General features: G+C 44.6%; 1 protein-coding gene across 1 annotated transcript in view; it reads left to right on the forward strand.

Moving 5' to 3' along the window:
* Positions 1–8997: 8997 nt before the first annotated feature.
* Positions 8998–27236, forward strand: part of LOC115125670 (glutamate receptor ionotropic, NMDA 2D-like) — a 113345-nt gene continuing 95106 nt past the window's right edge. Inside the window, 5 exon segments of the mRNA XM_065027180.1 lie at positions 8998–9282; positions 18101–18307; positions 26715–26742; positions 26745–26788; positions 26791–26982. Coding sequence (XP_064883252.1) covers positions 8998–9282; positions 18101–18307; positions 26715–26742; positions 26745–26788; positions 26791–26982 — 756 coding nt within the window.

Below are 27236 nucleotides of genomic sequence, written 5' to 3' on the forward strand. Positions count from 1 at the left end.
CACACTCCAAGACTGCTTCCATCACGTGACTGGGACATGTTTTCGTATTGCGTCAGATGGAAATATTGACGAATACGCTGATTCGGTGTGCGAGTTCATTAGAACGTGCGTCGAAGATGTCGTTCCCATAGCAACGATAAAAACATTCCCAAACCAGAAACCGTGGATTGATGGCAGCATTCGCGTGAAACTGAAAGCGAACCACTGCTTTTAATCAGGGCAAGGTGTCTGGTAATATGTCCGAATATAAACAATGCAGCTATTCCCTCCGCAAGGCTATTAAACAAGCTAAGCGTCAGTACAGAGACAAAGTGGAATCTCAATTCAATGGCTCAGACACAAGAGGCATGTGGCAGGGTCTACAGTCAATCACGGACTACAAGAAGAAACCCAGCCCAGTCACGGACCAGGATGTCTTGCTCCCAGGCAGACTAAATCACTTTTGCCCGCTTTGAGGACAATACAGTGCCACTGACACGGCCTGCAACGAAAACATGCGGTCTCTCCTTCACTGCAGCCGAGGTGAGTAAGACATTTAAACGTGTTAACCCTCGCAAGGCTGCAGGCCCAGACGGCATCCCAGCCGCGCCCTCAGAGCATGCGCAGACCAGCTGGCCGGTGTGTTTACGGACATATTCAATCAATCCCTATACCAGTCTGCTGTTCCCACATGCTTCAAGAGGGCCACCATTGTTCCTGTTCCCAAGAAAGCTAAGGTAACTGAGCTAAACGACTACCGCCCCGTAGCACTCACTTCCGTCATCATGAAGTGCTTTGAGAGACTAGTCAAGGACCATATCACCTCCACCCTACCTGACACCCTAGACCCACTCCAATTTGCTTACCGCCCAAATAGGTCCACAGACGATGCAATCTCAACCACACTGCACACTGCCCTAACCCACCTGGACAAGAGGAATACCTATGTGAGAATGCTGTTCATCGACTACAGCTCGGCATTCAATACCATAGTACCCTCCAAGCTCGTCATCAAGCTCGAGACCCTGGGTCTCGACCCCGCCCTGTGCAACTGGGTACTGGACTTCCTGACGGGCCGCCCACAGGTGGTGAGGGTAGGCAACAACATCTCCTCCCGCTGATCCTCAACACGGGGCCCCACAAGGAGTGCGTTCTGAGCCCTCTCCTGTACTCCCTGTTCACCCACGACTGCGTGGCCATGCACGCTCCAACTCAATCATCAAGTTTGCGGACGACACAACAGTGGTAGGCTTGATTACCAACAACGACGAGACGGCCTACAGGGAGGAGGTGAGGGCCCTCGGAGTGTGGTGTCAGGAAAATAACCTCACACTCAACGTCAACAAAACTAAGGAGATGATTGTGGACTTCAGGAAACAGCAGAGGGAACACCCCTATCCACATCGATGGATCAGTAGTGGAGAGGGTAGCAAGTTTTAAGTTCCTCGGCATACACATCACAGACAAACTGAATTGGTCCACTCACACTGACAGCGTCGTGAAGAAGGCGCAGCAGCGCCTCTTCAACCTCAGGAGGCTGAAGAAATTCGGCTTGTCACCAAAAGCACTCACAAACTTCTACAGATGCACAATCGAGAGCATCCTGGCGGGCTGTATCACCGCCTGGTACGGCAACTGCTCCGCCCTCAACCGTAAGGCTCTCCAGAGGGTAGTGAGGTCTGCACAACGCATCACCGGGGGCAAACTACCTGCCCTCCAGGACACCTACACCACCCGATGTTACAGGAAGGCCATAAAGATCATCAAGGACATCAACCACCCGAACCACTGCCTGTTCACCCCGCTATCATCCAGAAGGCGAGGTCAGTACAGGTGCATCAAAGCTGGGACCGAGAGACTGAAAAACAGCTTCTATCTCAAGGCCATCAGACTGTTAAACAGCAATCACTAACATTGAGTGGCTGCTGCCAACACACTGTCATTGACACTGACCCAACTCCAGCCACTTTAATAATGGGAATTGATGGGAAATGATGTAAATATATCACTAGCCACTTTAAACAATGCTACCTTATATAATGTTACTTACCCTACAATATTCATCTCATATGCATATGTATATACTGTACTCTAGATCATCGACTGCATTCTTATGTCACTAGCCACTTTAACTATGCCACTTTGTTTACTTTGTCTACATACTCATCTCATATGTATATACTGTACTCGATACCATCTACTGTATGCTGCTCTGTACCATCACTCATTCATATATCCTTATGTACATATTCCTTATCCCCTTACACTGTGTATAAGACAGTAGTTTTGGAATTGTTAGTTAGATTACTTGTTGGTTATCACTGCATTGTCGGAACTAGAAGCACAAGCATTTCGCTACACTCGCATTAACATCTGCTAACCATGTGTATGTGACAAATAAAATTTGATTTGATTTGATTTGATTTGAACAAGGCAGTTAACCCACTGTTCCTAGGCTGTCATTGTAAATAAGAATCTGTCGTTCTGCCCCTGAACAAGGCAGTTAACCCACTGTTCCTAGGCTGTCATTGTAAATAATAATTTGATTTTAACTGACTTGCCTAGTTAAATAAATTATTTATTTTATACAGTGTTTTTTTCCTCATCTTTATCAAGGGTGCCAATAATTTTGGACCTGACTGTATGTCAATGCGTTTTCGCAAATACAACCAAAAATCCTTGGATGTTGAATGTCAGTATGGAAATATGACAACATGTAATATTGATAGAACACTGATTCACATTGTGTTTTTGCCTCGTGGGACAGTACAACTAATATTACACTTCAGTCCCTTAATCCTCTGGAGTGCAATATTACATTACCCTACTCTGCATGACACTCAGAGGACAAAATATTATGCTACATTACTGCTATATTAATCTATAGGAAATAGTGTTATTATTAATGATGACACAGAGGGAACTTAAAGTAATCAGCATTCCTCCTCTTACGGCTCTGTGGAACAGGTTATGACACTCTGTATGACAGAGTGATGGCAATACTGCATACAGTGTACTTCACTGCAACACAGGGTTCCAGTGGGATATGTATACTATGCAGCATCACAGTATCTACTGTAGCTATGCTGTGGGATTTGAGCTACGCTATACAGAGACATGGAATTCTATAGCATTACTGCAGTCCTTTTGGAAAACAACACTATTACGAGAGACTACTGTACTGGTGGAGGTTTTCTCATCAAAACCTCTACAGTGATGACAGGCATTTAATCAATTAAATGTGTTTTGTTAGATTGTAGTTCATTGATTCTTAAATGTCTGGTTTCTTAGGGAAATTCTACCTCTGAAGAATTTGACTGGTCCTAGTGATGAGGAATACACATTCTAAATATTCTAGGCAATGAATGAATAAATTAAGGAACAAAGAATTAATGAATGAATGTATGAATGGCTCAATGGCAGTTAGGATATTACTGTTCATGACAGTGAACGGAATGGAATAGAATTCTACTAGCGCTTTGTAGACTACAATAGTAGTTCATCACTCCAACCAGGCTCCAACAAGCCCATTCACTAACACACTACCAGATCTGATGGTTCTCCAACCAGCCTCCAACAAGCCCATTCACTAACACACTACCAGATCTGATGGTTCTCCAACCAGCCTCCAACAAGCCCATTCACTAACACACTACCAGATCTGATGGTTCTCCAACCAGCCTCCAACAAGCCCATTCACTAACACACTACCAGATCTGATGGTTCTCCAACCAGCCTCCAACAAGCCCATTCACTAACACACTACCAGATCTGATGGTTCTCCAACCAGCCTCCAACAAGCCCATTCACTAACACACTACCAGATCTGATGGTTCTCCAACCAGCCTCCAACAAGCCCATTCACTAACACACTACCAGATCTGATGGTTCTCCAACCAGGCTTAACAAGCCCATTCACTAACACACTACCAGATCTGATGGTTCTCCAACCAGCCTCCAACAAGCCCATTCACTAACACACTACCAGATCTGATGGTTTTCCAACCAGCCTCCAACAAGCCCATTCACTAACACACTACCAGATCTGATGGTTCTCCAACCAGCCTCCAACAAGCCCATTCACTAACACACTACCAGATCTGATGGTTCTCCAACCAGGCTTAACAAGCCCATTCACTAACACACTACCAGATCTGATGCAGCATTCTGCTGGCATGTTGCCTGTCACCATCCCAGTTCAGTGTGAAGCGGTTGGAGAGGTGTGAATGGCAGGATTTCACCTCCAGCAGTTTACCCATTGTAGACTGTACTGTAGTATAGGAGAAGACAGGAAATGAGTTTACCCATTGTAGACTGTACTGTAGTATAGGAGAAGACAGGAAATGAGTTTACCCATTGTAGACTGTACTGTAGTATAGGAGAAGACAGGAAATGAGTTTACCCATTGTAGACTGTACTGTAGTATAGGAGAAGACAGGAAATGAGTTTACCCATTGTAGACTGTACTGTAGTATAGGAGAAGACAGGAAATGAGTTTACCCATTGTAGACTGTACTGTAGTATAGGAGAAGACAGAAAATGAGTTTACCCATTGTAGACTGTACTGTAGTATAGCAGAAGACAGGAAATGAGTTTACCCATTGTAGACTGTACTGTAGTATAGGAGAAGACAGGAAATCAGTTTACCCATTGTAGACTGTACTGTAGTATAGGAGAAGACAGGAAATGAGTTTACCCATTGTAGACTGTACTGTAGTATAGGAGAAGACAGGAAATGAGTTTACCCATTGTAGACTGTACTGTAGTATAGGAGAAGACAGGAAATTATTTTACCCATTATAAACTGTACTGTGCTGGTAGTCTAGGAAAAGACATGGAATCTGGGGTGTATTTCTCTGAATGGAGCTGACTACTTTACAGATAATCAAATAACACATTTAATTTATACAGAGATTTACAGTGATTAACAGAAACCTGGTCCTAAATCCCCAAACTACAAGCATTGGCGCCAGACAGACGGTACACTACTGCTGCTCTGTGAAATATTGACCAAACTTTCAGTGAAGCAGACTTAGACTACACAGTAGTGTATCTTTCTATCAGTACACTACAACAACCTAATCAACATATAGAGTAGTACATTGAGTACCCTCTACAAGCAAGGACACTAGATGCACAAGAGGAATAGTGTAGGCTATAGGAATAGCAACAGAGCAAAGCATAAACACCTTAGTGGAATGAAATATGATGACAGGCCTAACAGTAATGGCTAAAGGCTCAGCACTGTAGAATATGTCTTGGCCAAGTAGTGATACAGTATGTGATCTACAGTATACCCACCTCTCTCCTTCTGCGTTTCTCTCTCTCTCTCCCTCTGTCTCCCTCTCTCCATCTCTCTTCCAACCCTATCCCTCTATCAGTCACACACACAGCACAGTTCCTCTCTTTTTCTATTACCCTCTCTCCCTCTCTCTCTGACTAGGACAGTCTCTCTCCATCTCTCTCTCCCTCCATCTTCCTCCCTTCTCCATTAGTGCTGAGCGATTTGTGCTTTTTGAGGTTGGTTCGGTTTCAGTTCGATTATTAAGAAGTAATCACAGTTTTCGATTTCAGTTTTGATTCTTTTTTAAATAACATGAAATGTATTATGAAATAATGACGTTACAATGATTTTAGATCTTTTTAATGGAAATCCCAAAGCTCAAAATAGTAAACATTAAATTGCAAAAACATTGAAAATATTTCATTGTCTCTGTCAGGTCCACATAACGTAGACATCAGTAGAAAAATAGGTGTAAATTCCTCTCCCATGCGGTCTATGTGGACTGTGTGTACCACAGGAGGTTGGTGGTACCTTAATTGGGAGGAACGGGTTTGTGGTATTGACTGGAGCGGAATAGCTGGAATGGTATCAAATATATCAAACACATGGTTTGCAGCCTCCTGTGGTTTGTCCCAAAAGTGGGAAGGCAGACGACAAGCTTAGGACCAAAATAAGCCCATAGAAAGGCATAGGGCTTATTTTGGACAGATTTTGGAGAGAGTAACACCTCTCACTCCGCCTCTTCCTCTCTGATCCGTCTCTGAGCCATAAAAAACTGGCTCAATGGATTATGGTCATTGCAGTTAATTACCACGTTTCTGGCTGAACTACCGTAGGTTGAATATTTGCTTCATGAAAACTCCCTTCACCCAGCATCCTACATAGTTCTTGACTTGATTTCTCAGATTTCTCTCGAGAATTATTCAATTTCTATCTACAGTAATTGAACCGAAAAGAAATTACGGTTATTCGTTCAGCACCACTCTTCATCTTTCATACTCTCTCATCTCATCTCTCTCATCTGGTCATGGCTCACATCAACACCATTATCCCTGAAACCCTACACCCACTCCAATTTGCATACCACCCTAACAGATCCACAGATGATACAATCTCTATTGCACTCCACAGTGCCCTTTCCCACCTGGACAAAAGGAACACCTATGTGAGAATGCTATTCATTGACTACAGCTCAGCATTCAGCATAGTGCCCTCAAAGCTCATCAATAAACTAAGGACCCTGGGACTGAACACCTGTCTCTGCAACTGGATCCTGGACCTCCTGACGGGCTGCCACCAGGTGGTAAGGGTAGGTAACAACACATTCGCCATGCTGATCCTCAACACAGGGGCCTCTCAGGGGTGCGTGCTCAGTCCCCTGTTGTACTCCCTGTTCACTCATGACGGCTAGGCACGACTCCAACACCATCATTAAGTTTGCCGATGACACAACAGTGGTAGGCCTGAACACCGGCAACAACGAGACAGCCTATATGGAGGAGGTCAGAGACCTGTCCGTGTGGTGCCAGGGCAACAACCTCTCCCTCAACGTGATCAAGACAAATGAGATGATTGTGGACTACAGGAAAAGGAGGACCGGGCACGCCCTCATTCTCATCGACGGGGCTGTAGTGGACGGGGCTGTTGGTGTCCACATCACCAACACACTAACATGGTCCAAGACAGTTGTGAAGAGGGCACGACAAAAGCTATTCCCCCCTCAGGAGACTGAAAAGATTTGGCATGGGTCCTCAGATCCTCAAAACGTTTTACAGCTGCACCATCAAGAGCATCCTGGTTGCATCACTGCCTGGTATGGGAACTGCTCGGCCTCCGACCGCAAGGCACTACAGAGGGTAGTGCGTACGGCCCAGTACATCACTGGGGTCAAGCTGCCTGCCATCCAGGACCTCTAGGCGGTGTCAGAGGAAGGCCCTAAAAATTGTCAAAGACTCCAGCCACCCTAGTCATAGACTGTTCTCTCTGCTACAGCAAGGCAAGTGGTACCGGAGCACCAAGTCTAGGTCCAGAGGCTTCTAAACAACTTCTACCCCCAAGCCATAAGACTCCTGAACATCTAATCAAATGGCTACCCAGACTCCCCCCCCACCCTTTCTTTTACACCGATGCTACTCTCTGTTATTATTTTTGCATAGTCACTTTAATAACTCTACCTACATGTACATACTACCTCAATTACCTCGACTAACACAATGACTCGGTACCGGTACCCCCTGTATATAGCCTCGCTATTGTTATTTTTCTGCTGTGCTTTAACTAATTGTTACTTTTATTTCTTATTCTTTTTAAACTGCATTGTTGCTTAGGGGCTTGTAAGTAAGCATTTCTCTGTATTGTTGTATTCGGCGCATGTGACTAATAACATTTGATTTGATTTGATCTCTCTCTTACACACACATGTGCATGCACGCCATGTATACACACACACACACACACTTTCACACACACACACACACACACACACACACACACACACACACACACACACACACACACACACACACACACACACACACACACACACACTAAACATACACACCCTGTCAGTCAAGACCTCAGGTTTGGCAGTGTGCTTGTTTAGGCCAAACACGTATACACATCATGGTAATCAATATTTCTCTCTTTCCTGCTCTCCCCCATATTTTATCCCTCCTCTCCTCTCTCCCTTCATTCCCTCTTTAGTCCCCTGTTTCCTCTCCTCTTCCCGTCCTCCTCTCACTCATATTCCCTCTATTTACCTTCTTTCAACAGACGACATTTCTACCCAGACGGCATTTCTACCCGTCTCTCTCTCTTTCTTTCACTGTCTGTCTTTCATTCCTCCAGTCCCTTCCTCCTGTCCTCTTTTTTTCACCTTCCTTATTTGTTCCAAAGGACTCGTCAGGGTCAAAGAACAGGCACTGTGAAATAGAGGGAGAGGAAGGGAGGGGACGGAGGGAGAAAGAGAGAATATCATGTCAGCAATGCCTGTTAATCAAAGAAATTGTGTTAGCACCTGAATTCATGAAAAACTGAGTGTGCGTGTTTTGCAGTGATCTTAATTGTTGTTATCATTCATGCAGTCCAATAACCACCTCCACCCCTATCTTTATCTCTGTCTGCTATTTACACTCTCCCTCTTTCCCTCTTCCTCGCTCTCTCTCTCTCCCTCTCTCTCCTCTCTCTCTCTCTCTCTCTCTCTCTCTCTCTCTCTCTCTCTCTCTCTCTCTCTCTCTCCCTCCCTCCTTTATATTTTCCTTCTCGCTCATATTGTTTCTACTCAGCCTGTAGCCTAAATAGCACCTATTTCATCTTCCCTCTCCCTCTGCCCCCACACCCCATCTTTTCCTCATCTCTCTCTCTCCATTGTTTGTTCCCCCTTGTCTATACCGTGTTGCTGTTCCAGTATTGCTCCAGCCAAAGCTAACTTATATTACCCCATGATTGGATTCAGAATCCATTACACTCTCTCCCCCTCTCCCTCTCGTTCTCCCTCCCCTGTGTCTCTCCATCCCTCTCTCTCTCTTTGCTTTACACCCTCTGTGTAGGCCATTCCTGATGTGAACAAACTTACAATTCTGAGTCTTCTAAACTCCCCTCTCTCGTTCTCTCTTTCTGTCTCTCTCTCTGTCTCTTTCTCTCTCATAGGCACCCTCTCACAGTGCGCTTTACAGCTTCGCCCCCGCCCCCCCCCCTCTGCCCCTCCCCCTTCCACGGTTGGTTGATCTATTGCAATGGTCGCAATACCCACCCTCTCTCTCCTATTGGCCCTGGCGGAGTGGGCAGGACTGGTCACGCCCTCCCCACACCTCTTGCTCCGCCCCCGGGAGCGGGAGAGAGACCCGGGGACTGTAATGAACTTCAACATCGCTGTGATCCACGCGGGGGCCAGCGTGCAGGTAGAGGCGGCGGCCGGGCCCGGGGGAAGGGTGCTCTACCCTGGGTTTGGTCGGGCACACAGCTCCCTGGGGGAGAGCGTGATCACCCAGTGGGGCTCTGCAAACGTCATCTGGCTCCAGGTGAGACCAGACTGTGCTGTTCTGGGGGGTAATGGTGATAATGGATCCATTCATTACAGCCTGAACCTTAACCTGACACTAATGGATTGGGCCAAATATAAGTACCATGTATTATGATTATTATAAGGGGAAAATGTAGGGATGTTGTGGTGGTGGTGGGGGGGGGGGGGGGGTCCAGGGAATACAGGGAGGGTGGAATAGGAAGGAAGACAGTGATGGATTCAAGGGTCAGAGCTGGCTTGTTTAGGGTTTAGAGTCATCATAGTAATGGAATAATGGATTCCATTCATCTAGGGCCCAATCCTTATCTGAGACACATGTTATATCCAACTCTATGTCATACTGTCAGTACTATAGATCTAGGACTTATAGGAGCCACAGTGCTAACCTGTAAGGTGAAGAGACGTCATGAACTTTATGTAACCGATAGCCTTGTCATTAAACTCTATGTAACCGATAGCCTTGTCATTAAACTCTATGTAACCGATAGCCTTGTCATTAAACTCTATCTAACCGATAGCCTTGTCATTAAACTCTATGTAACCGATAGCCTTGTCATTAAACTCTATGTAACATATAGCCTTGTCATTAAACTATTATGTAACCGATAGCCTTGTCATTAAACTATTATGTAACCGATAGCCTTGTCATTAAACTATTATGTAACCGATAGCCTTGTCATTAAACTATTATGTAACCGATAGCCTTGTCATTAAACTATTATGTAACCGATAGCCTTGTCATTAAACTCTATGTAACCGATAGCCTTGTCATTAAACTCTATGTAACCGATAGCCTTGTCATTAAACTATTATGTAACCGATAGCCTTGTCATTAAACTATTATGTAACCGATAGCCTTGTCATTAAACTATTATGTAACCGATAGCCTTGTCATTAAACTATTATGTAACCGATAGCCTTGTCATTAAACTCTATGTAACTGATAGCCTTGTCATTAAACTATTATGTAACCGATAGCCTTGTCATTAAACTCTATCTAACCGATAGCCTTGTCATTAAACTCTATCTAACCGATAGCCTTGCCATTAAACTCTATGTAACATATAGCCTTGTCATTAAACTCTATGTAACATATAGCCGTGTCATTAAACTCTATGTAACATATAGCCTTGTCATTAAACTCTATGTAACATATAGCCTTGGCATTAAACTATAACCGATAGCCTTGTCATTAAACTCGTATGTAACCAATAGCCTTGTCATTAAACTCTATGTAACCGATAGCCTTGTCATTAAACTCTATCTAACCAATAGCCTTGTCATTAAACTCTATGTAACCGATAGCCTTGTCATTAAACTCTATCTATCCGATAGCCTTGTCATTAAACTCTATCTAACCAATAGCCTTGGCATTAAACTATAACCGATAGCCTTGTCATTATACTCTATCTAACCAATAGCCTTGTCATTAAACTATAACCGATAGCCTTGTCATTATACTCTATCTAACCAATAGCCTTGTCATTATACTCTATCTAACCGATAGCCTTGTCATTATACTCTATCTAACCAATAGCCTTGGCATTAAACTATAACCGATAGCCTTGTCATTATACTCTATCTAACCAATAGCCTTGTCATTAAACCCTATCTAACCAATAGCCTTGTCATTAAACTCTATCTAACCAATAGCCTTGTCGTTAAACTCTATGTAACCGATAGCTTTGTCATTGAAATCTACCAGCTGTTCTGAATTTGCGATGCACCCGACTGACTATCCACATTTTAACGTGCAATAGGCCTTTGATTTGAACATTTGAAAAGTTTGGGTGAACTACTAGGCTGTTTGATTCCATTTCTATATGCTACAACCCTTTGGTTTCACTAATAACTATGTTGAAACGGAACCAAATCTGTTTCTGTCTTCAGTCCTTTTTAAACAGGATAGATGGGCTTTATGTTCGACCACGGTGTAGGTCTAATGTGATAGTCTTCCTATAACCAGCCTGGTCTACCACGGTGTAGGTCTAATGTGATAGTCTTCCTATAACCAGCCTGGTCTACCACGGTCTAGGTCTAATGTGATAGTCTTCCTATAACCAGCCTGGTCTACCACGGTCTAGGTCTAATGTGATAGTCTTCCTATAACCAGCCTGGTCTACCACGGTGTAGGTCAAATGTGATAGTCTTCCTATAACCAGCCTGGTCTACCACGGTGTAGGTCTAATGTGATAGTCTTCCTATAACCAGCCTGGTCTACCACGGTGTAGGTCTAATGTGATAGTCTTCCTATAACCAGCCTGGTCTACCACGGTGTAGGTCTAATGTGATAGTCTTCCTATAACCAGCCTGGTCTACCACGGTCTAGGTCTAATGTGATAGTCTTCCTATAACCAGCCTGGTCTACCACGGTGTAGGTCTAATGTGATAGTCTTCCTATAACCAGCCTGGTCTACCACGGTGTAGGTCTAATGTGATAGTCTTCCTATAACCAGCCTGGTCTACCACGGTCTAGGTCTAATGTGATAGTCTTCCTATAACCAGCCTGGTCTACCACGGTGTAGGTCTAATGTGATAGTCTTCCTATAACCAGCCTGGTCTACCACGGTGTAGGTCTAATGTGATAGTCTTCCTATAACCAGCCTGGTCTACCACGGTGTAGGTCTAATGTGATAGTCTTCCTATAACCAGCCTGGTCTACCACGGTGTAGGTCTAATGTGATAGTCTTCCTATAACCAGCCTGGTCTACCACGGTGTAGGTCTAATGTGATAGTCTTCCTATAACCAGCCTGGTCTACCACGGTCTAGGTCTAATGTGATAGTCTTCCTATAACCAGCCTGGTCTACCACGGTGTAGGTCTAATGTGATAGTCTTCCTATAACCAGCCTGGTCTACCACGGTCTAGGTCTAATGTGATAGTCTTCCTATAACCAGCCTGGTCTACCACGGTGTAGGTCTAATGTGATAGTCTTCCTATAACCAGCCTGGTCTACCACGGTGTAGGTCTAATGTGATAGTCTTCCTATAACCAGCCTGGTCTACCACGGTCTAGGTCTAATGTGATAGTCTTCCTATAACCAGCCTGGTCTACCACGGTCTAGGTCTAATGTGATAGTCTTCCTATAACCAGCCTGGTCTACCACGGTGTAGGTCTAATGTGATAGTCTTCCTATAACCAGCCTGGTCTACCACGGTGTAGGTCTAATGTGATAGTCTTCCTATAACCAGCCTGGTCTACCACGGTCTAGGTCTAATGTGATAGTCTTCCTATAACCAGCCTGGTCTACCACGGTGTAGGTCTAATGTGATAGTCTTCCTATAACCAGCCTGGTCTACCACGGTCTAGGTCTAATGTGATAGTCTTCCTATAACCAGCCTGGTCTACCACGGTCTAGGTCTAATGTGATAGTCTTCCTATAACCAGCCTGGTCTACCACGGTCTAGGTCTAATGTGATAGTCTTCCTATAACCAGCCTGGTCTACCACGGTGTAGGTCTAATGTGATAGTCTTCCTATAACCAGCCTGGTCTACCACGGTCTAGGTCTAATGTGATAGTCTTTCTATAACCAGCCTGAGTAGGCCTAGAACTCCATTCCTATTTTATTCAGAGTTTAGAGAAATGAATCGAATTGGAAAATAGCTATTATCAGGCTGGTTAATGTAATGCATGTCTGTGGAATTTAGAAAAAATCCACCCACACTCTGCCCCGCCCCACCTACTTAGCCAATCAGCAGCCGCTACTCAGTTGCAGTTGTGGCATACTGCATACTTTTTATTAAACGGTACAGTATGGAGTTTAAGTATGTAGTATGCTAGTATGGGTATAACCGACACCGCCAATGTGTTCACCATACTCATCATGGCTCCATGTCCAGATGAATGCCAGTAGTCCATCTTTACACCTGTCTGTCTCTGTGTTCTGTTCTATCACGCTCTTTGATTTCTCTCTCTCTCTCGTTGATAGTAGTGTTAAGTCAGTACACTGTACTGTCCCTTACTGTTGTTTATCTGCTTTCTCACGAAAAGTTTCACAATGTATTTCTCTATATATGTATTGTTGTTACCATGTGATCATGTGATCATGTGTCCTCTGTAGGTGAATGGCTGTAGTCCTCAGGTCATGTGTCCTCTGTAGGTGAAAGACTGTAGTCCTCAGGTCATGTGTCCTCTGTAGGTGAATGGCTGTAGTCCTCAGGTCATGTGTCCTCTGTAGGTGAAAGACTGTAGTCCTCAGGTCATGTGTCCTCTGTAGGTGAATGGCTGTAGTCCTCAGGTCATGTGTCCTCTGTAGGTGAAAGACTGTAGTCCTCAGATCATGTGTCCTCTGTAGGTGAATGGCTGTAGTCCTCAGGTCATGTGTCCTCTGTAGGTGAATGACTGTAGTCCTCAGATCATGTTGTAGTCTGTGTGTAATGCAGCTAACCTATCCCTGTCATGACTTCCTCTGTAGGTGAATGGCTGTAGTCCTCAGATCATGTTGTAGTCTGTGTGTAATGCAGCTAACCTATCCCTGTCATGACTTCCTCTTCAGGTGAATGACTGTAGTCCTCAGATCATGTTGTAGTCTGTGTGTAATGCAGCTAACCTATCCCTGTCATGACTTCCTCTGTAGGTGAATGGCTGTAGTCCTCAGATCATGTTGTAGTCTGTGTGTAATGCAGCTAACCTATCCCTGTCATGACTTCCTCTGTAGGTGAATGGCTGTAGTCCTCATATCATGGTGTAGTCTGTGTGTAATGCAGCTAACCTATCCCTGTCATGACTTCCTCTTCAGGTGAATGGCTGTAGTCCTCAGATCATGTTGTAGTCTGTGTGTAATGCAGCTAACCTATCCCTGTCATGACTTCCTCTTCAGGTGAATGACAGTAGTCCTCAGATCATGTTGTAGTCTGTGTGCAATGCAGCTAACCTATCCCTGTCATGACTTCCTCTGTAGGTGAATGACAGTAGTCCTCAGATCATGTTGTAGTCTGTGTGTAATGCAGCTAACCTATCCCTGTCATGACTTCCTCTTCAGGTGTATGGCTGTTGTCCTCAGATCATGTTGTAGTCTGTGTGTAATGCAGCTAACCTATCCCTGTCATGACTTCCTCTGTAGGTGAATGGCTGTAGTCCTCATATCATGTTGTAGTCTGTGTGTAATGCAGCTAACCTATCCCTGTCATGACTTCCTCTTCAGGTGAATGGCTGTAGTCCTCAGATCATGTTGTAGTCTGTGTGTAATGCAGCTAACCTATCCCTGTCATGACTTCCTCTGTAGGTGAATGGCTGTAGTCCTCAGATCATGTTGTAGTCTGTGTGTAATGCAGCTAACCTATCCCTGTCATGACTTCCTCTTCAGGTGAATAGCTGTAGTCCTCAGATCATGTTGTAGTCTGTGTGTAATGCAGCTAACCTATCCCTGTCATGACTTCCTCTGTAGGTGAATGGCTGTAGTCCTCAGATCATGTTGTAGTCTGTGTGTAATGCAGCTAACCTATCCCTGTCATGACTTCCTCTGTAGGTGAATGGCTGTAGTCCTCAGATCATGTTGTAGTCTGTGCGTAATGCAGCTAACCTATCCCTGTCATGACTTCCTCTGTAGGTGAATGGCTGTAGTCCTCAGATCATGTTGTAGTCTGTGTGTAATGCAGCTAACCTATCCCTGTCATGACTTCCTCTTCAGGTGAATAGCTGTAGTCCTCAGATCATGTTGTAGTCTGTGTGTAATGCAGCTAACCTATCCCTGTCATGACTTCCTCTGCAGGTGAATGGCTGTAGTCCTCAGATCATGTGTCCTCTGTAGGTGAATGACAGAGGTCCTCAGATCATCTGTCCTCTGTAGGTGAATGGCTGTAGTCCTCAGATCATGTGTCCTCTGTAGGTGAATGGCTGTAGTCCTCAGGTCATGTGTCCTCTGTAGGTGAATGGCTGTAGTCCTCAGGTCATGTGTCCTCTGTAGGTGAATGACAGTATTCCTCAGATCATGTGTCCTCTGTAGGTGAATGGCTGTAGTCCTCAGGTCATGTGTCCTCTGTAGGTGAATGACTGTAGTCCTCAGATCATGTGTCCTCTGTAGGTGAATGGCTGTAGTCCTCAGGTCATGTGTCCTCTGTAGGTGAATGACAGTAGTCCTCAGATCATGTTGTAGTCTGTGTGTAATGCAGCTAACCTATCCCTGTCATGACTTCCTCTTCAGGTGAATGGCTGTAGTCCTCAGATCATGTTGTAGTCTGTGTGTAATGCAGCTAACCTATCCCTGTCATGACTTCCTCTTCAGGTGAATGACAGTAGTCCTCAGATCATGTTGTAGTCTGTGTGTAATGCAGCTAACCTATCCCTGTCATGACTTCCTCTGTAGGTGAATGGCTGTAGTCCTCAGATCATGTTGTAGTCTATGTGTAATGCAGCTAACCTATCCCTGTCATGACTTCCTCTGTAGGTGAATGACAGTAGTCCTCAGATCATGTTGTAGTCTGTGTGTAATGCAGCTAACCTATCCCTGTCATGACTTCCTCTTCAGGTGAATGGCTGTAGTCCTCAGATCATGTTGTAGTCTGTGTGTAATGCAGCTAACCTATCCCTGTCATGACTTCCTCTTCAGGTGAATGACTGTAGTCCTCAGATCATGTTGTAGTCTGTGTGTAATGCAGCTAACCTATCCCTGTCATGACTTCCTCTGTAGGTGAATGGCTGTAGTCCTCAGATCATGTTGTAGTCTGTGTGTAATGCAGCTAACCTATCCCTGTCATGACTTCCTCTGTAGGTGAATGACAGTAGTCCTCAGATCATGTTGTAGTCTGTGTGTAATGCAGCTAACCTATCCCTGTCATGACTTCCTCTTCAGGTGAATGGCTGTAGTCCTCAGATCATGTTGTAGACTGTGTGTAATGCAGCTAACCTATCCCTGTCATGACTTCCTCTGTAGGTGAATGGCTGTAGTCCTCATATCATGTTGTAGTCTGTGTGTAATTTAGCTAACCTATCCCTGTCATGACTTCCTCTTCAGGTGAATGACAGTAGTCCTCAGATCATGTTGTAGTCTGTGTGTAATGCAGCTAACCTATCCCTGTCATGACTTCCTCTGTAGGTGAATGACAGTAGTCCTCAGATCATGTTGTAGTCTGTGTGTAATGCAGCTAACCTATCCCTGTCATGACTTCCTCTGTAGGTGAATGGCTGTAGTCCTCAGATCATGTTGTAGTCTGTGTGTAATGCAGCTAACCTATCCCTGTCATGACTTCCTCTTCAGGTGAATGACAGTAGTCCTCAGATCATGTTGTAGTCTGTGTGTAATGCAGCTAACCTATCCCTGTCATGACTTCCTCTGTAGGTGAATGGCTGTAGTCCTCATATCATGGTGTAGTCTGTGTGTAATGCAGCTAACCTATCCCTGTCATGACTTCCTCTTCAGGTGAATGGCTGTAGTCCTCAGATCATGTTGTAGTCTGTGTGTAATGCAGCTAACCTATCCCTGTCATGACTTCCTCTTCAGGTGAATGACAGTAGTCCTCAGATCATGTTGTAGTCTGTGTGCAATGCAGCTAACCTATCCCTGTCATGACTTCCTCTGTAGGTGAATGACAGTAGTCCTCAGATCATGTTGTAGTCTGTGTGTAATGCAGCTAACCTATCCCTGTCATGACTTCCTCTTCAGGTGTATGGGTGTTGTCCTCAGATCATGTTGTAGTCTGTGTGTAATGCAGCTAACCTATCCCTGTCATGACTTCCTCTTCAGGTGAATGGCTGTAGTCCTCAGATCATGTTGTAATCTGTGTGTAATGCAGCTAACCTATCCCTGTCATGACTTCCTCTTCAGATGAATGGCTGTAGTCCTCAGATCATGTTGTAGTCTGTGTGTAATGCAGCTAACCTATCCCTGTCATGACTTCCTCTGTAGGTGAATGGCTGTAGTCCTCAGATCATGTTGTAGTCTGTGTGTAATGCAGCTAACCTATCCCTGTCATGACTTCCTCTGTAGGTGAATGGCTGTAGTCCTCAGATCATGTTGTAGTCTGTGTGTAATGCAGCTAACCTATCCCTGTCATGACTTCCTCTGTAGGTGAATGGCTGTAGTCCTCAGATCATGTTGTAGTCTGTGTGTAATGCAGCTAACCTATCCCTGTCATGACTTCCTCTTCAGGTGAATAGCTGTAGTCCTCAGATCATGTTGTAGTCTGTGTGTAATGCAGCTAACCTATCCCTGTCATGACTTCCTCTGCAGGTGAATGGCTGTAGTCCTCAGATCATGTTGTAGTCTGTGTGTAATGCAGCTAACCTATCCCTGTCATGACTTCCTCTTCAGGTGAATGGCTGTAGTCCTCAGATGATGTTGTAGTCTGTGTGTAATGCAGCTAACCTATCCCTGTCATGACTTCCTCTTCAGGTGAATGACTGTAGTCCTCAGATCATGTTGTAGTCTGTGTGTAATGCAGCTAACCTATCCCTGTCATGACTTCCTCTTCAGGTGAATGGCTGTAGTCCTCAGATCATGTTGTAGTCTGTGTGTAATGCAGCTAACCTATCCCTGTCATGACTTCCTCTGTAGGTGAATGGCTGTAGTCCTCAGATCATGTTGTAGTCTGTGTGTAATGCAGCTAACCTATCCGTGTCATGACTTCCTCTTCAGGTGAATGGCTGTAGTCCTCAGATCATGTTGTAGTCTGTGTGTAATGCAGCTAACCTATCCCTGTCATGACTTCCTCTGTAGGTGAATGACAGTAGTCCTCAGATCATGTTGTAGTCTGTGTGTAATGCAGCTAACCTATCCCTGTCATGACTTCCTCTTCAGGTGAATGGCTGTAGTCCTCAGATCATGTTGTAGTCTGTGTGTAATGCAGCTAACCTATCCCTGTCATGACTTCCTCTTCAGGTGAATGACAGTAGTCCTAAGACTCTGCTGTCCCAGCTGTGTGACCTGCTGTCAGCGAGGCCCCTACAGGGCCTGGTCTACGAGGAGGAGAGGCCACCACCCACCGCCTGGGGACCCCTGGCCCCCATGTTAGAGTTTGTCTCTGCTCAGACTGGACTACCCATAGTGGCTGTAGGAGGAGGAGCAGGGCTGGGGAGGATGCAACAGGTATGGAGGTAGAGAGAGGTAGAGAGAGGTAGAGAGAGGTAGAGAGAGAGAGATAGAGAGAGAGATAGAGAGAGAGAGAGAGAGAGAGAGAGAGAGAGAGAGAGAGAGAGAGAAAATACAGAAATACACTATGGAAAAAGAAGGAACAGCATGTCAGAAATCAGCTCAATGCAATTGAAGAATCCATAGACTCTAACCACTTCTGGGAAAATTGGAAAACACTAAATAAACAACAACACGAAGAATTATCTATCCAAAATGGAGATGTATGGGTAAACCACTTCTCCAATCTTTTTGGCTCTATAACAAAGAATAAAGAGCAAAAACATATACCTGATCAAATACAGATCTTAGAATCAACTTATTAAAGACTACCAGAACCCACTGGATCCTCCAATTACTTTGAATGAGTTACAGGACAAAATAAAAACCCTCCAACCCAAAAAGGCCTGTGGTGTTGATGGTATCCTCAATGAAATGATCAAATATACAGACAACAAATTCCAATTGGCTATACTAAAACTCTTTAACATCATACTTAGCTCTGGCATCTTCCCCAATATTTGGAACCAAGGACTGATCACCCCAATCCACAAAAGTGGAGACAAATTTGACCCCAATAACTACCGTGGAATATGTGTCAACAGTAACCTTGGGAAAATCCTCTGCATTATTCTTAACAGCAGACTCGTACATTTCCTCAATGAAAACAATGTACCGTACAACAGACCATGTATTCACCCTGCACACCCTAATTGACAACCAAACAATCCAAAACAAAGGCAAAGTCTTCTCATGCTTTGTTGATTTCAAAAAACCCTTCGACTCAATCTGGCATGAGGGTCTGCTATACAAACTGATGGAAAGTGGTGTTGGGGGTAAAACATACGACATTATAAAATACATGTACACAAACAACAAGTGTGCGGTTAAAATTGGCAAAAAACACACACATTTCTTCACACAAGGTCGTGGGGTTAGACAGGGATGCAGCTTAAGCCCCACCCTCTTCAACATATATATCAACGAATTGGCGCGGGCACTAGAAAAGTCTGCAGCACCCGGCCTCCCCCTGCTAGAATCTGAAGTCAAATGTCTGCTGTTTGCTGATGATCTGGTGCTTCTGTCACCAACCAAGGAGGGCCTACAGCAGCACCTAGATCTTATGCACAGATTCTGTCAGACCTGGGCCCTGACAGTAAATCTCAGTAAGACCCAAATAATGGTGTTCCAAAAAAGGTCCAGTCACCAGGACCACAAATACAAATTCCATCTAGACACTGTTGCCCTAGAGCACACAAAAAACTATACATACCTTGGCCTAAACATCAGCGCCACAGGTAACTTCCACAAAGCTGTGAACGATCTGAGAGACAAGGCAAGAAGGGCATTCTATGCCATCAAAAGAAACATAAATTTCAACATACCAATTAGGATTTGGCTAAAAATACTTGAATCAGTCATAGAGCCCATTGCCCTTTATGGTTGTGAGGTCTGGGGTCCGCTCACCAACCAAGACTTCACAAAATGGGACAAACACCAAATTGAGACTCTGCACGCAGAATTCTGCAAAAATATCCTCCGTGTACAACGTAGAACACCAAATAATGCATGCAGAGCAGAATTAGGCCGATACCCACTAATTATCAAAATCCAGAAAAGAGACGTTAAATTCTACAACCACCTAAAAGGAAGCGATTCACAAACCTTCCATAACAAAGCTATCACCTACAGAGAGATGAACCTGGAGAAAAGTCTCCTAAGCAAGCTGGTCCTGGGGCTCTGTTCACAAACACAAACACACCCTACAGAGCCCCAGGACAACAGCACAATTAGACCCAACCAAATCATGAGAAAACAAAAATATAATTATTTAACACATTGGAAAGAATTAACAAAAAAACAGAGCAAACTAGAATGCTATTTGGCCCTACACAGAGAGTACATAGCGGCAGAATACCTGACCACTGTGACTGACCCAAAATTAAGGAAAGCTTTGACTATGTACAGACTCAGTGAGCATAGCCTTGCTATTGAGAAAGGCCGCCGTAGGCAGACATGGCTCTCAAGAGAAGACAGGCTATGTGCTCACTGCCCACAAAATGAGGTGGAAACTGAGCTGCACTTCCTAACCTCCTGCCCAATGTATGACCATATTAGAGAGACATATTTCCCTCAGATTACACAGATCCACAAAGAATTCGAAAACAAATCCAATTTTGAAAAACTCCCATATCTACTGGGTGAAATTCCACAGTGTGCCATCACAGCAACAATATTTGTGACCTGTTGCCACGAGAAAAGGGCAACCAGTGAAGAACAAACACCATTGTAAATACAACCCATATTTATGCTTATTTATTTTATCTTGTGTCCTTTAACCATTTGTACATTGTTAAAACACTGTATATATATATAATATATAACATTTGTAATGTCTTTACTGTTTTGAAACTTCTGTATGTGTAATGTTTACTGTTAATTTTTGTTGTTTTTCACTTTATATATTCACTTTGTATGTTGTCTACCTCACTTGCTTTGGCAATGTTAACACATGTTTCCCATGCCAATAAAGCCCTTGAATTGAATTGAATTGAATTGAATAGAGAGAGAGAGAGAGAGAGAGAGAGAGAGAGAATCAGGGTTAGAGAGAGATAATCAGGGTTAGAGAGAGAGAATCAGGGTTAGAGAGAGAGAATCAGGGTTAGAGAGAGAGAGAGAGAGAGAGAGAGAGAGAAACAGGGTTAGAGAGAGAGAGAGAGAATCAGGGTTAGAGAGAGAGAATCAGGGTTAGAGAGAGAGAATCAGGGTTAGAGAGAGAATCAGAGTTAGAGAGAGAGAATCAGGGTTAGAGAGAGAATCAGAGTTAGAGAGAGAGAATCAGGGTTAGAGAGAGAGAATCAGGGTGAGAGAGAGAGAATCAGGGTTAGAGAGAGAGAATCAGAGTTAGAGAGAGAGAGAGAGAGAATCAGGGTTAGAGAGAGAGAGAATCAGGGTTAGAGAGAGAGAGAGAGACTCAGGGTTAGAGAGAGAGAGAGAGAGAGAGAGAATCAGGGTTAGAGAGAGAGAGAGAGAGAATCAGGGTTAGAGAGAGAGAGAGAGAATCAGGGTTAGAGAGAGAGAGAGAATCAGGGTTAGAGAGAGAGAATCAGGGTTAGAGAGAGAGAGAGAATCAGGGTTAGAGAGAGAGAGAATCAGGGTTAGAGAGAGAGATAATCAGGGTTAGATAGAGAGAGAGAGAGATAGAATCAGGGTTAGAGAGAGAGAGAGAATCAGGGTTAGAGAGAGAGAATCAGGGTTAGAGAGAGAGAATCAGGGTTAGAGAGAGAATCAGGGTTAGAGAGAGAGAGAATCAGGGTTAGAGAGAGAGAATCAGGGAGAGAGAGAGAGAATCAGGGTTAGAGAGAGAGAGAATCAGGGTTAGAGAGAGAGAGAGAGAGAGAGAGAGAGAATCAGGGTTAGAGAGAGAGAGAGAGAGAGAATCAGGGTTAGAGAGAGAGAGAGAATTAGAGAGAGAGAGAGAGAGAGAGAGAGAGAGAGAGAGAGAGAATCAAGGTTAGAGAGAGATAATCAGGGTTAGAGAGAGAGAGAGAGATAGAATCAGGGTTAGATAGAGAGAGAGAGAGAGAGAGAGAGAGAGAATCAGGGTTAGAGAGAGAGAGAGAGAGAGAGAGAGAGAGAGAGAATCAGGGTTTAGAGAGAGAGAGAGAATCAGGGGATATATAGAGAGAGAGAGAGAGAGAGAGAGAGAGAGAGAGAGAGAGAGAGAGAATCAGGGTTAGAGAGAGAGAGAGAGAGAGAGAGAGAGAGAGAGAGAATCAGGGTTATAGAGAGAGAGAGAGAGAGAGAGAGAGAGAGAGAGAGAGAGAGAGAATCAGGGTTAGAGAGAGATAATCAGGGTTAGAGAGAGAGAATCAGGGTTAGAGAGAGAGAATCAGGATTAGAGAGAGAGAGAGATAGAAACAGGGTTAGAGAGAGAGAGAGAATCAGGGTTAGAGAGAGAGAATCAGGGTTAGAGAGAGAGAATCAGGGTTAGAGAGAGAATCAGAGTTAGAGAGAGAGAATCAGGGTTAGAGAGAGAATCAGAGTTAGAGAGAGAGAGAGAGAGAATCAGGGTTAGAGAGAGAGAATCAGGGTTAGAGAGAGAGAATCAGGGTTAGAGAGAGAGAATCAGAGTTAGAGAGAGAGAGAGAGAGAATCAGGGTTAGAGAGAGAGAGAGAATCAGGGTTAGAGAGAGAGAGAGAGACTCAGGGTTAGAGAGAGAGAGAGAGAGAATCAGGGGGTTAGAGAGAGAGAATCAGGGTTAGAGAGAGAGAGAGAGAGAATCAGGGTTAGAGAGAGAGAGAGAGAATCAGGGTTAGAGAGAGAGAATCAGGGTTAGAGAGAGAGAGAGAGAATCAGGGTTAGAGAGAGAGAGAATCAGGGTTAGAGAGAGAGATAATCAGGGTTAGATAGAGAGAGAGAATCAGGGTTAGAGAGAGAGAGAGAATCAGGGTTAGAGAGAGAGAATCAGGTTAGAGAGAGAGAGAGAATCAGGGTTAGAGAGAGAGAGAGAGAGAGAATCAGAGTTAGAGAGAGAGAGAGAATCAGGGTTAGAGAGAGAGAATCAGGGTTAGAGAGAGAGAATCAGGGTTAGAGAGAGAATCAGGGTTAGAGAGAGAGAGAGAGAATCAGGGTTAGAGAGAGAGAATCAGGGTTAGAGAGAGAGAGAGAATCAGGGTTAGAGAGAGAGAGAGAGAATCAGGGTTAGAGAGAGAGAGAATCAGGGTTAGAGAGAGAGAGAATCAGGGTTAGAGAGAGAGAGAGAGAATCAGGGTTAGAGAGAGAGAGAGAATCAGGGTTAGAGAGAGAGAGAGAGAGAGAGAGAGAGAGAGAGAGAATCAGGGTTAGAGAGAGAGAGAGAATCAGGGTTAGAGAGAGAGAGAATCAGGGTTAGAGAGAGAGAGAATCAGGGTTAGATAGAGAGAGAGAGAGATAGAATCAGGGTTAGATAGAGAGAGAGAGAGAGAGAGAGAGAGAGAGAGAGAGAGAGAGAGAATCAGGGTTAGAGAGAGAGAATCAGGGTTAGATAGAGAGAGAGAGAGAGAGAATCAGGGTTAGAGAGAGAGAGAGAGAGAGAGAGAGAGAGAGAGAGAATCAGGGTTAGAGAGAGAGAGAGAGAGAGAGAGAGAGAGAGAGAGAGAGAGAGAGAGAGAGAATCAGGGTTAGAGAGAGAGAGAGAGAGAGATAATCAGGGTTAGATAGAGAGAGAGAGAGAGAATCAGGGTTATAGAGAGAGAGAGAGAGAGAGAGAGAGAGAGAATCAGGGTTAGATAGAGAGAGAGAGAGAGAGAGAGAGAGAGAGAGAGAGAGAGAGAGAATCAGGGTTATAGAGAGAGAGAGAGAGAGAGAGGAGGGAGATAGAGAGAGAATCAGGGTTAGATAGAGAGAGAGAGAGTTAGAGAGATAGAGAGAGAGAGAGAGAGAATCAGGGTTAGATAGAGAAATCTCTGGTAGGATTATGTGGATGATCTTGTCACCTGGTCTCACTCAGCAGGCTTCACAGACCTTACACCCGTGTCTCCCTCTCGCTCTTTCTCTCTCGCTCCCTCTCTCTCTCTTTCTCTCTCTATCTCTCTTTCTCTCTCTCCCCTCCATCTCTCTCTCCCCTCCATCTCTCTTCCTACATATCTCACTCTCCCCTCCATCTCACTCTCCCCTCCTTCTCTCTCTCCCCTCCATCTCTCTCTCCCCTACCCTCCATCTCTATCTCCCCTCCATCTCTCTCTCCCCCCTCCATCTCTCATTTAGACTGGTTAGAACTGGATGGATGGGGAGGTTAAATAATCAATTTCAATTCAGTCAATTCATGAAGTACTTGAACAGTATTCCAGAACTGTATTTCAATTTATCTCTTGAAGTGACTGAGAATTGACCATAATCCTGGGATGGATACGGGGATGAGGAATGCTCAGAATGATGATTGGTAGCTGCTGGAGGGCGGACAGGGGTCTGGGCTGGGATAGGGATTAGGTATGGGTGTGGGGGATTGGTTGGGGTATAGGGGTTGGGGTAAACACTCTCAGAAAAAAAGTGCTATCTAGAACCTATAAGTGTTATTCATCTGTCCCCATTGGAGAACCCTTTGAAGAAAGGGTTCCAGGTAGAACCCATAAGAGTTCAATTTAGAACCCTTTCCACAGAGGGAATCCAAAAGAGTTCTACCTGGAACCAAAAATAGTTCTACCTGGAACCAAAAAGGGTTATTCTATGGGGTCAGCCGAAGAACCCTTTTGGAACCCTTTTTTCTAAGAGTTGGGTATGGATATAGGGGTTGGGTTGGGGTTAGGTTGAGGTATAGGGTTGGTGTTTGTGTTGGGGTATAGGGTTTGGGTTGGTTCTGGGTATAGGGGTTGGGTTTGGTATAGGGGTTGAGGTTAGATTGAGGTATACTGTTGGGGTATAGGGATTGGGTTGGGGTTGGGGTATAGGGGTTGGGTTGGTGTTGGGGTATAGGGTTGGTTTTGGTGTTGGTGTTGGGTTGGTTTTGTGGTATAGGGGTTGGTGTTGGGGTATAGGGTTGGTGTTGGGGTATAGGGGTTGGGGTATACGGTTGGTGTTGGGGTATAGGGATTGGGTTGGGGTTGAGGTATAGGGGTTGGGTTGCTGTATGGGGGTTGGGGTATAGAGTTAGTGTTGGGGTGTACGGGTTGGGTTGGTGTTGGGGTATAGGGATTGGGTTGGGGTTGGGGTAGGGTTGCTGTATGGGGGTTGGGTTGCTGTATGGGGGTTGGGGTATAGAGTTGGTGTTGGGGTGTACGGGTTGGGTTGGTGTTGGGGTATAGGGTTGGTTTTGTAGCTAGAAAAAACAACACCAATACATTTGTTTTCACAAATAACTGTTTTACTCCTGAGGAATGCATTCAAACATCTTTGATGAGCTTCCTTTGAAGAACCTTTGAGCTTCACACATTACATTTACATTACATTTAAGTCATTTAGCAGACGCTCTTATCCAGAGCGACTTACAAATTGGTGCATTCACCTTATGACCTCACACACACACACACACACACACACACACACACACACACACACACTCCCATATAAATGTAATCCAAATCTGTGGAAAAGACTAGTTCCAGCGGTCATTGGAGACTTCACTCAACAATCATATTCTGTAGCCTGCAGTCACACTATCCCTGCAGCCGTCCCATGAAAACTTCAACCCCCAGTATGCCACCTCACCCTGAACACACACAGGATAGTCATGGGAGTTGTAGTTCTTTGTAGGGATGGCCTGCTTTCTTTATTTGAACCTTTATTCAACTAGGCAAGTCAGATAAGAACAAATCCTTATTTTCAATGACTGCCTAGGAACAGTGGGTTAACTGCCTTTTCAGGGGCAGAACGACAGATTTGTACCTTGTCAGCTCGGGGGTTTGAACTTGCAACCTTCCGGTTACTAGTCCAACGCTCTAACCACCAGGCTACCCTGCCACCCTTTAACTGCTCTCTAAACTCCGGATAGAAGTTGCCCGTAGGAATACAGTGCATTCGGAGAGTATTCAGACCCCTTGACGTTTTCCACATTTTGACACGTTACAGCCTTATTTTATAATGGATTAAATAGGGTTTTTTCCCTCATCGATCTACACACAATACCACATAGTGACTAAGCAATTTTGAGTCTTATAGCTGAAGGGTCTGAATAAGGTATTTCTGTTTTTTTATTTTTTTTATAAATGTGTAAAATTCTAAAAACATGTGTGTAGATTTTGATGAGGCACATTTTTTATTGAATCCATTTGATAAAAAAGCTGTAATGTAACGAAATGTGGACAATATCAACGGGTCTGAATATTTCAGAAGGCAGTGTAGATCCTTACCTTAAAGACATCATCCCCTGCTAGATCTGGATTGATGAATGTTTAGAATACTTCACAAATAGTTCATGGGTTAGGGATTGTGATAAAATGGCATGTTAACATATTTGCTATTCATATATTAATTGGGATCAATTTACCAGTGAGGCTTATTCTAAACACCTTTGGGCTGCATTCTGGCTCTGGGCAGAGTTTACCCATAGACACATATCTACACTGTAGGATCAGTTTACCCAACCCAAATCCTGACCATAATCCTAACCAAATCAGAACCCCAGAAAAGCCCTTCATCCTCAATGCTGGGTTGTGTTCAGAAGGTGTAAAACGGCAGAAAACGCTGTGAAACGGAGGTGTTACAGGGGTTCCGTTCAGTGATAAAAAAAACAACAGCAATGTGTTGAACTGTTTTGAAGTGGAGAAGGTGCTCTACTGAACGTGACCTCCTAGAGGAAAGCTGATGTTGTGCTTCCTGTTTGGCAGCGTTCTGTCCCGTGTGCTTGCCTGTGTCTATAGAACTTTAAGGTGTGCTCCCCTACTGCAGGAGTCAGGCTCCATCTTCCTCCAGTTCAGCTCTCCACCAGCCTCCAGCTGGAGGTCATCTTCAAAATGACTAGATAAATAACGACTGGACCATTTTCTCAGTGGTGTCCACCCGTCACCATGGCTACCAGGACTTCCTGTCGGTGGTGGACGGCCTGACGGACGGCTCGTTCATCGGCTGGGAGAAGAAGAGCGTGGTCATGCTGAACGTGACGGACGACCCGGGAGGGGCACGCACGCGTAGGCTGCTCAAGGAGAACGAGGCGCAGGTGAGACTAGGGGGAGGGAGGGGGAGGGAGGTGGAGCAAAAGGGGGAGGAAGTGTTACTGAGTGGCCATGAGACTCCATGTGGCTGGCTGGGTGAAATATTTTTAAAATATAATTGGCTGGGTTCCTCCTCCTTCTTCCTCTCTCCCTCTGTCCCTGTGGCTCTCCTCTCTCTCCTCTATCCCTCTGTTCTTTAATTCCCTCCTTCATGACTTTAGTGTGTGCCCTTTCTTTTTCTCTCCCTGTGTTTCGTCTT

Source organism: Oncorhynchus nerka, linkage group LG14 (assembly GCF_034236695.1).
Source record: "Oncorhynchus nerka isolate Pitt River linkage group LG14, Oner_Uvic_2.0, whole genome shotgun sequence".
Lineage (NCBI taxonomy): Eukaryota > Metazoa > Chordata > Actinopteri > Salmoniformes > Salmonidae > Oncorhynchus > Oncorhynchus nerka.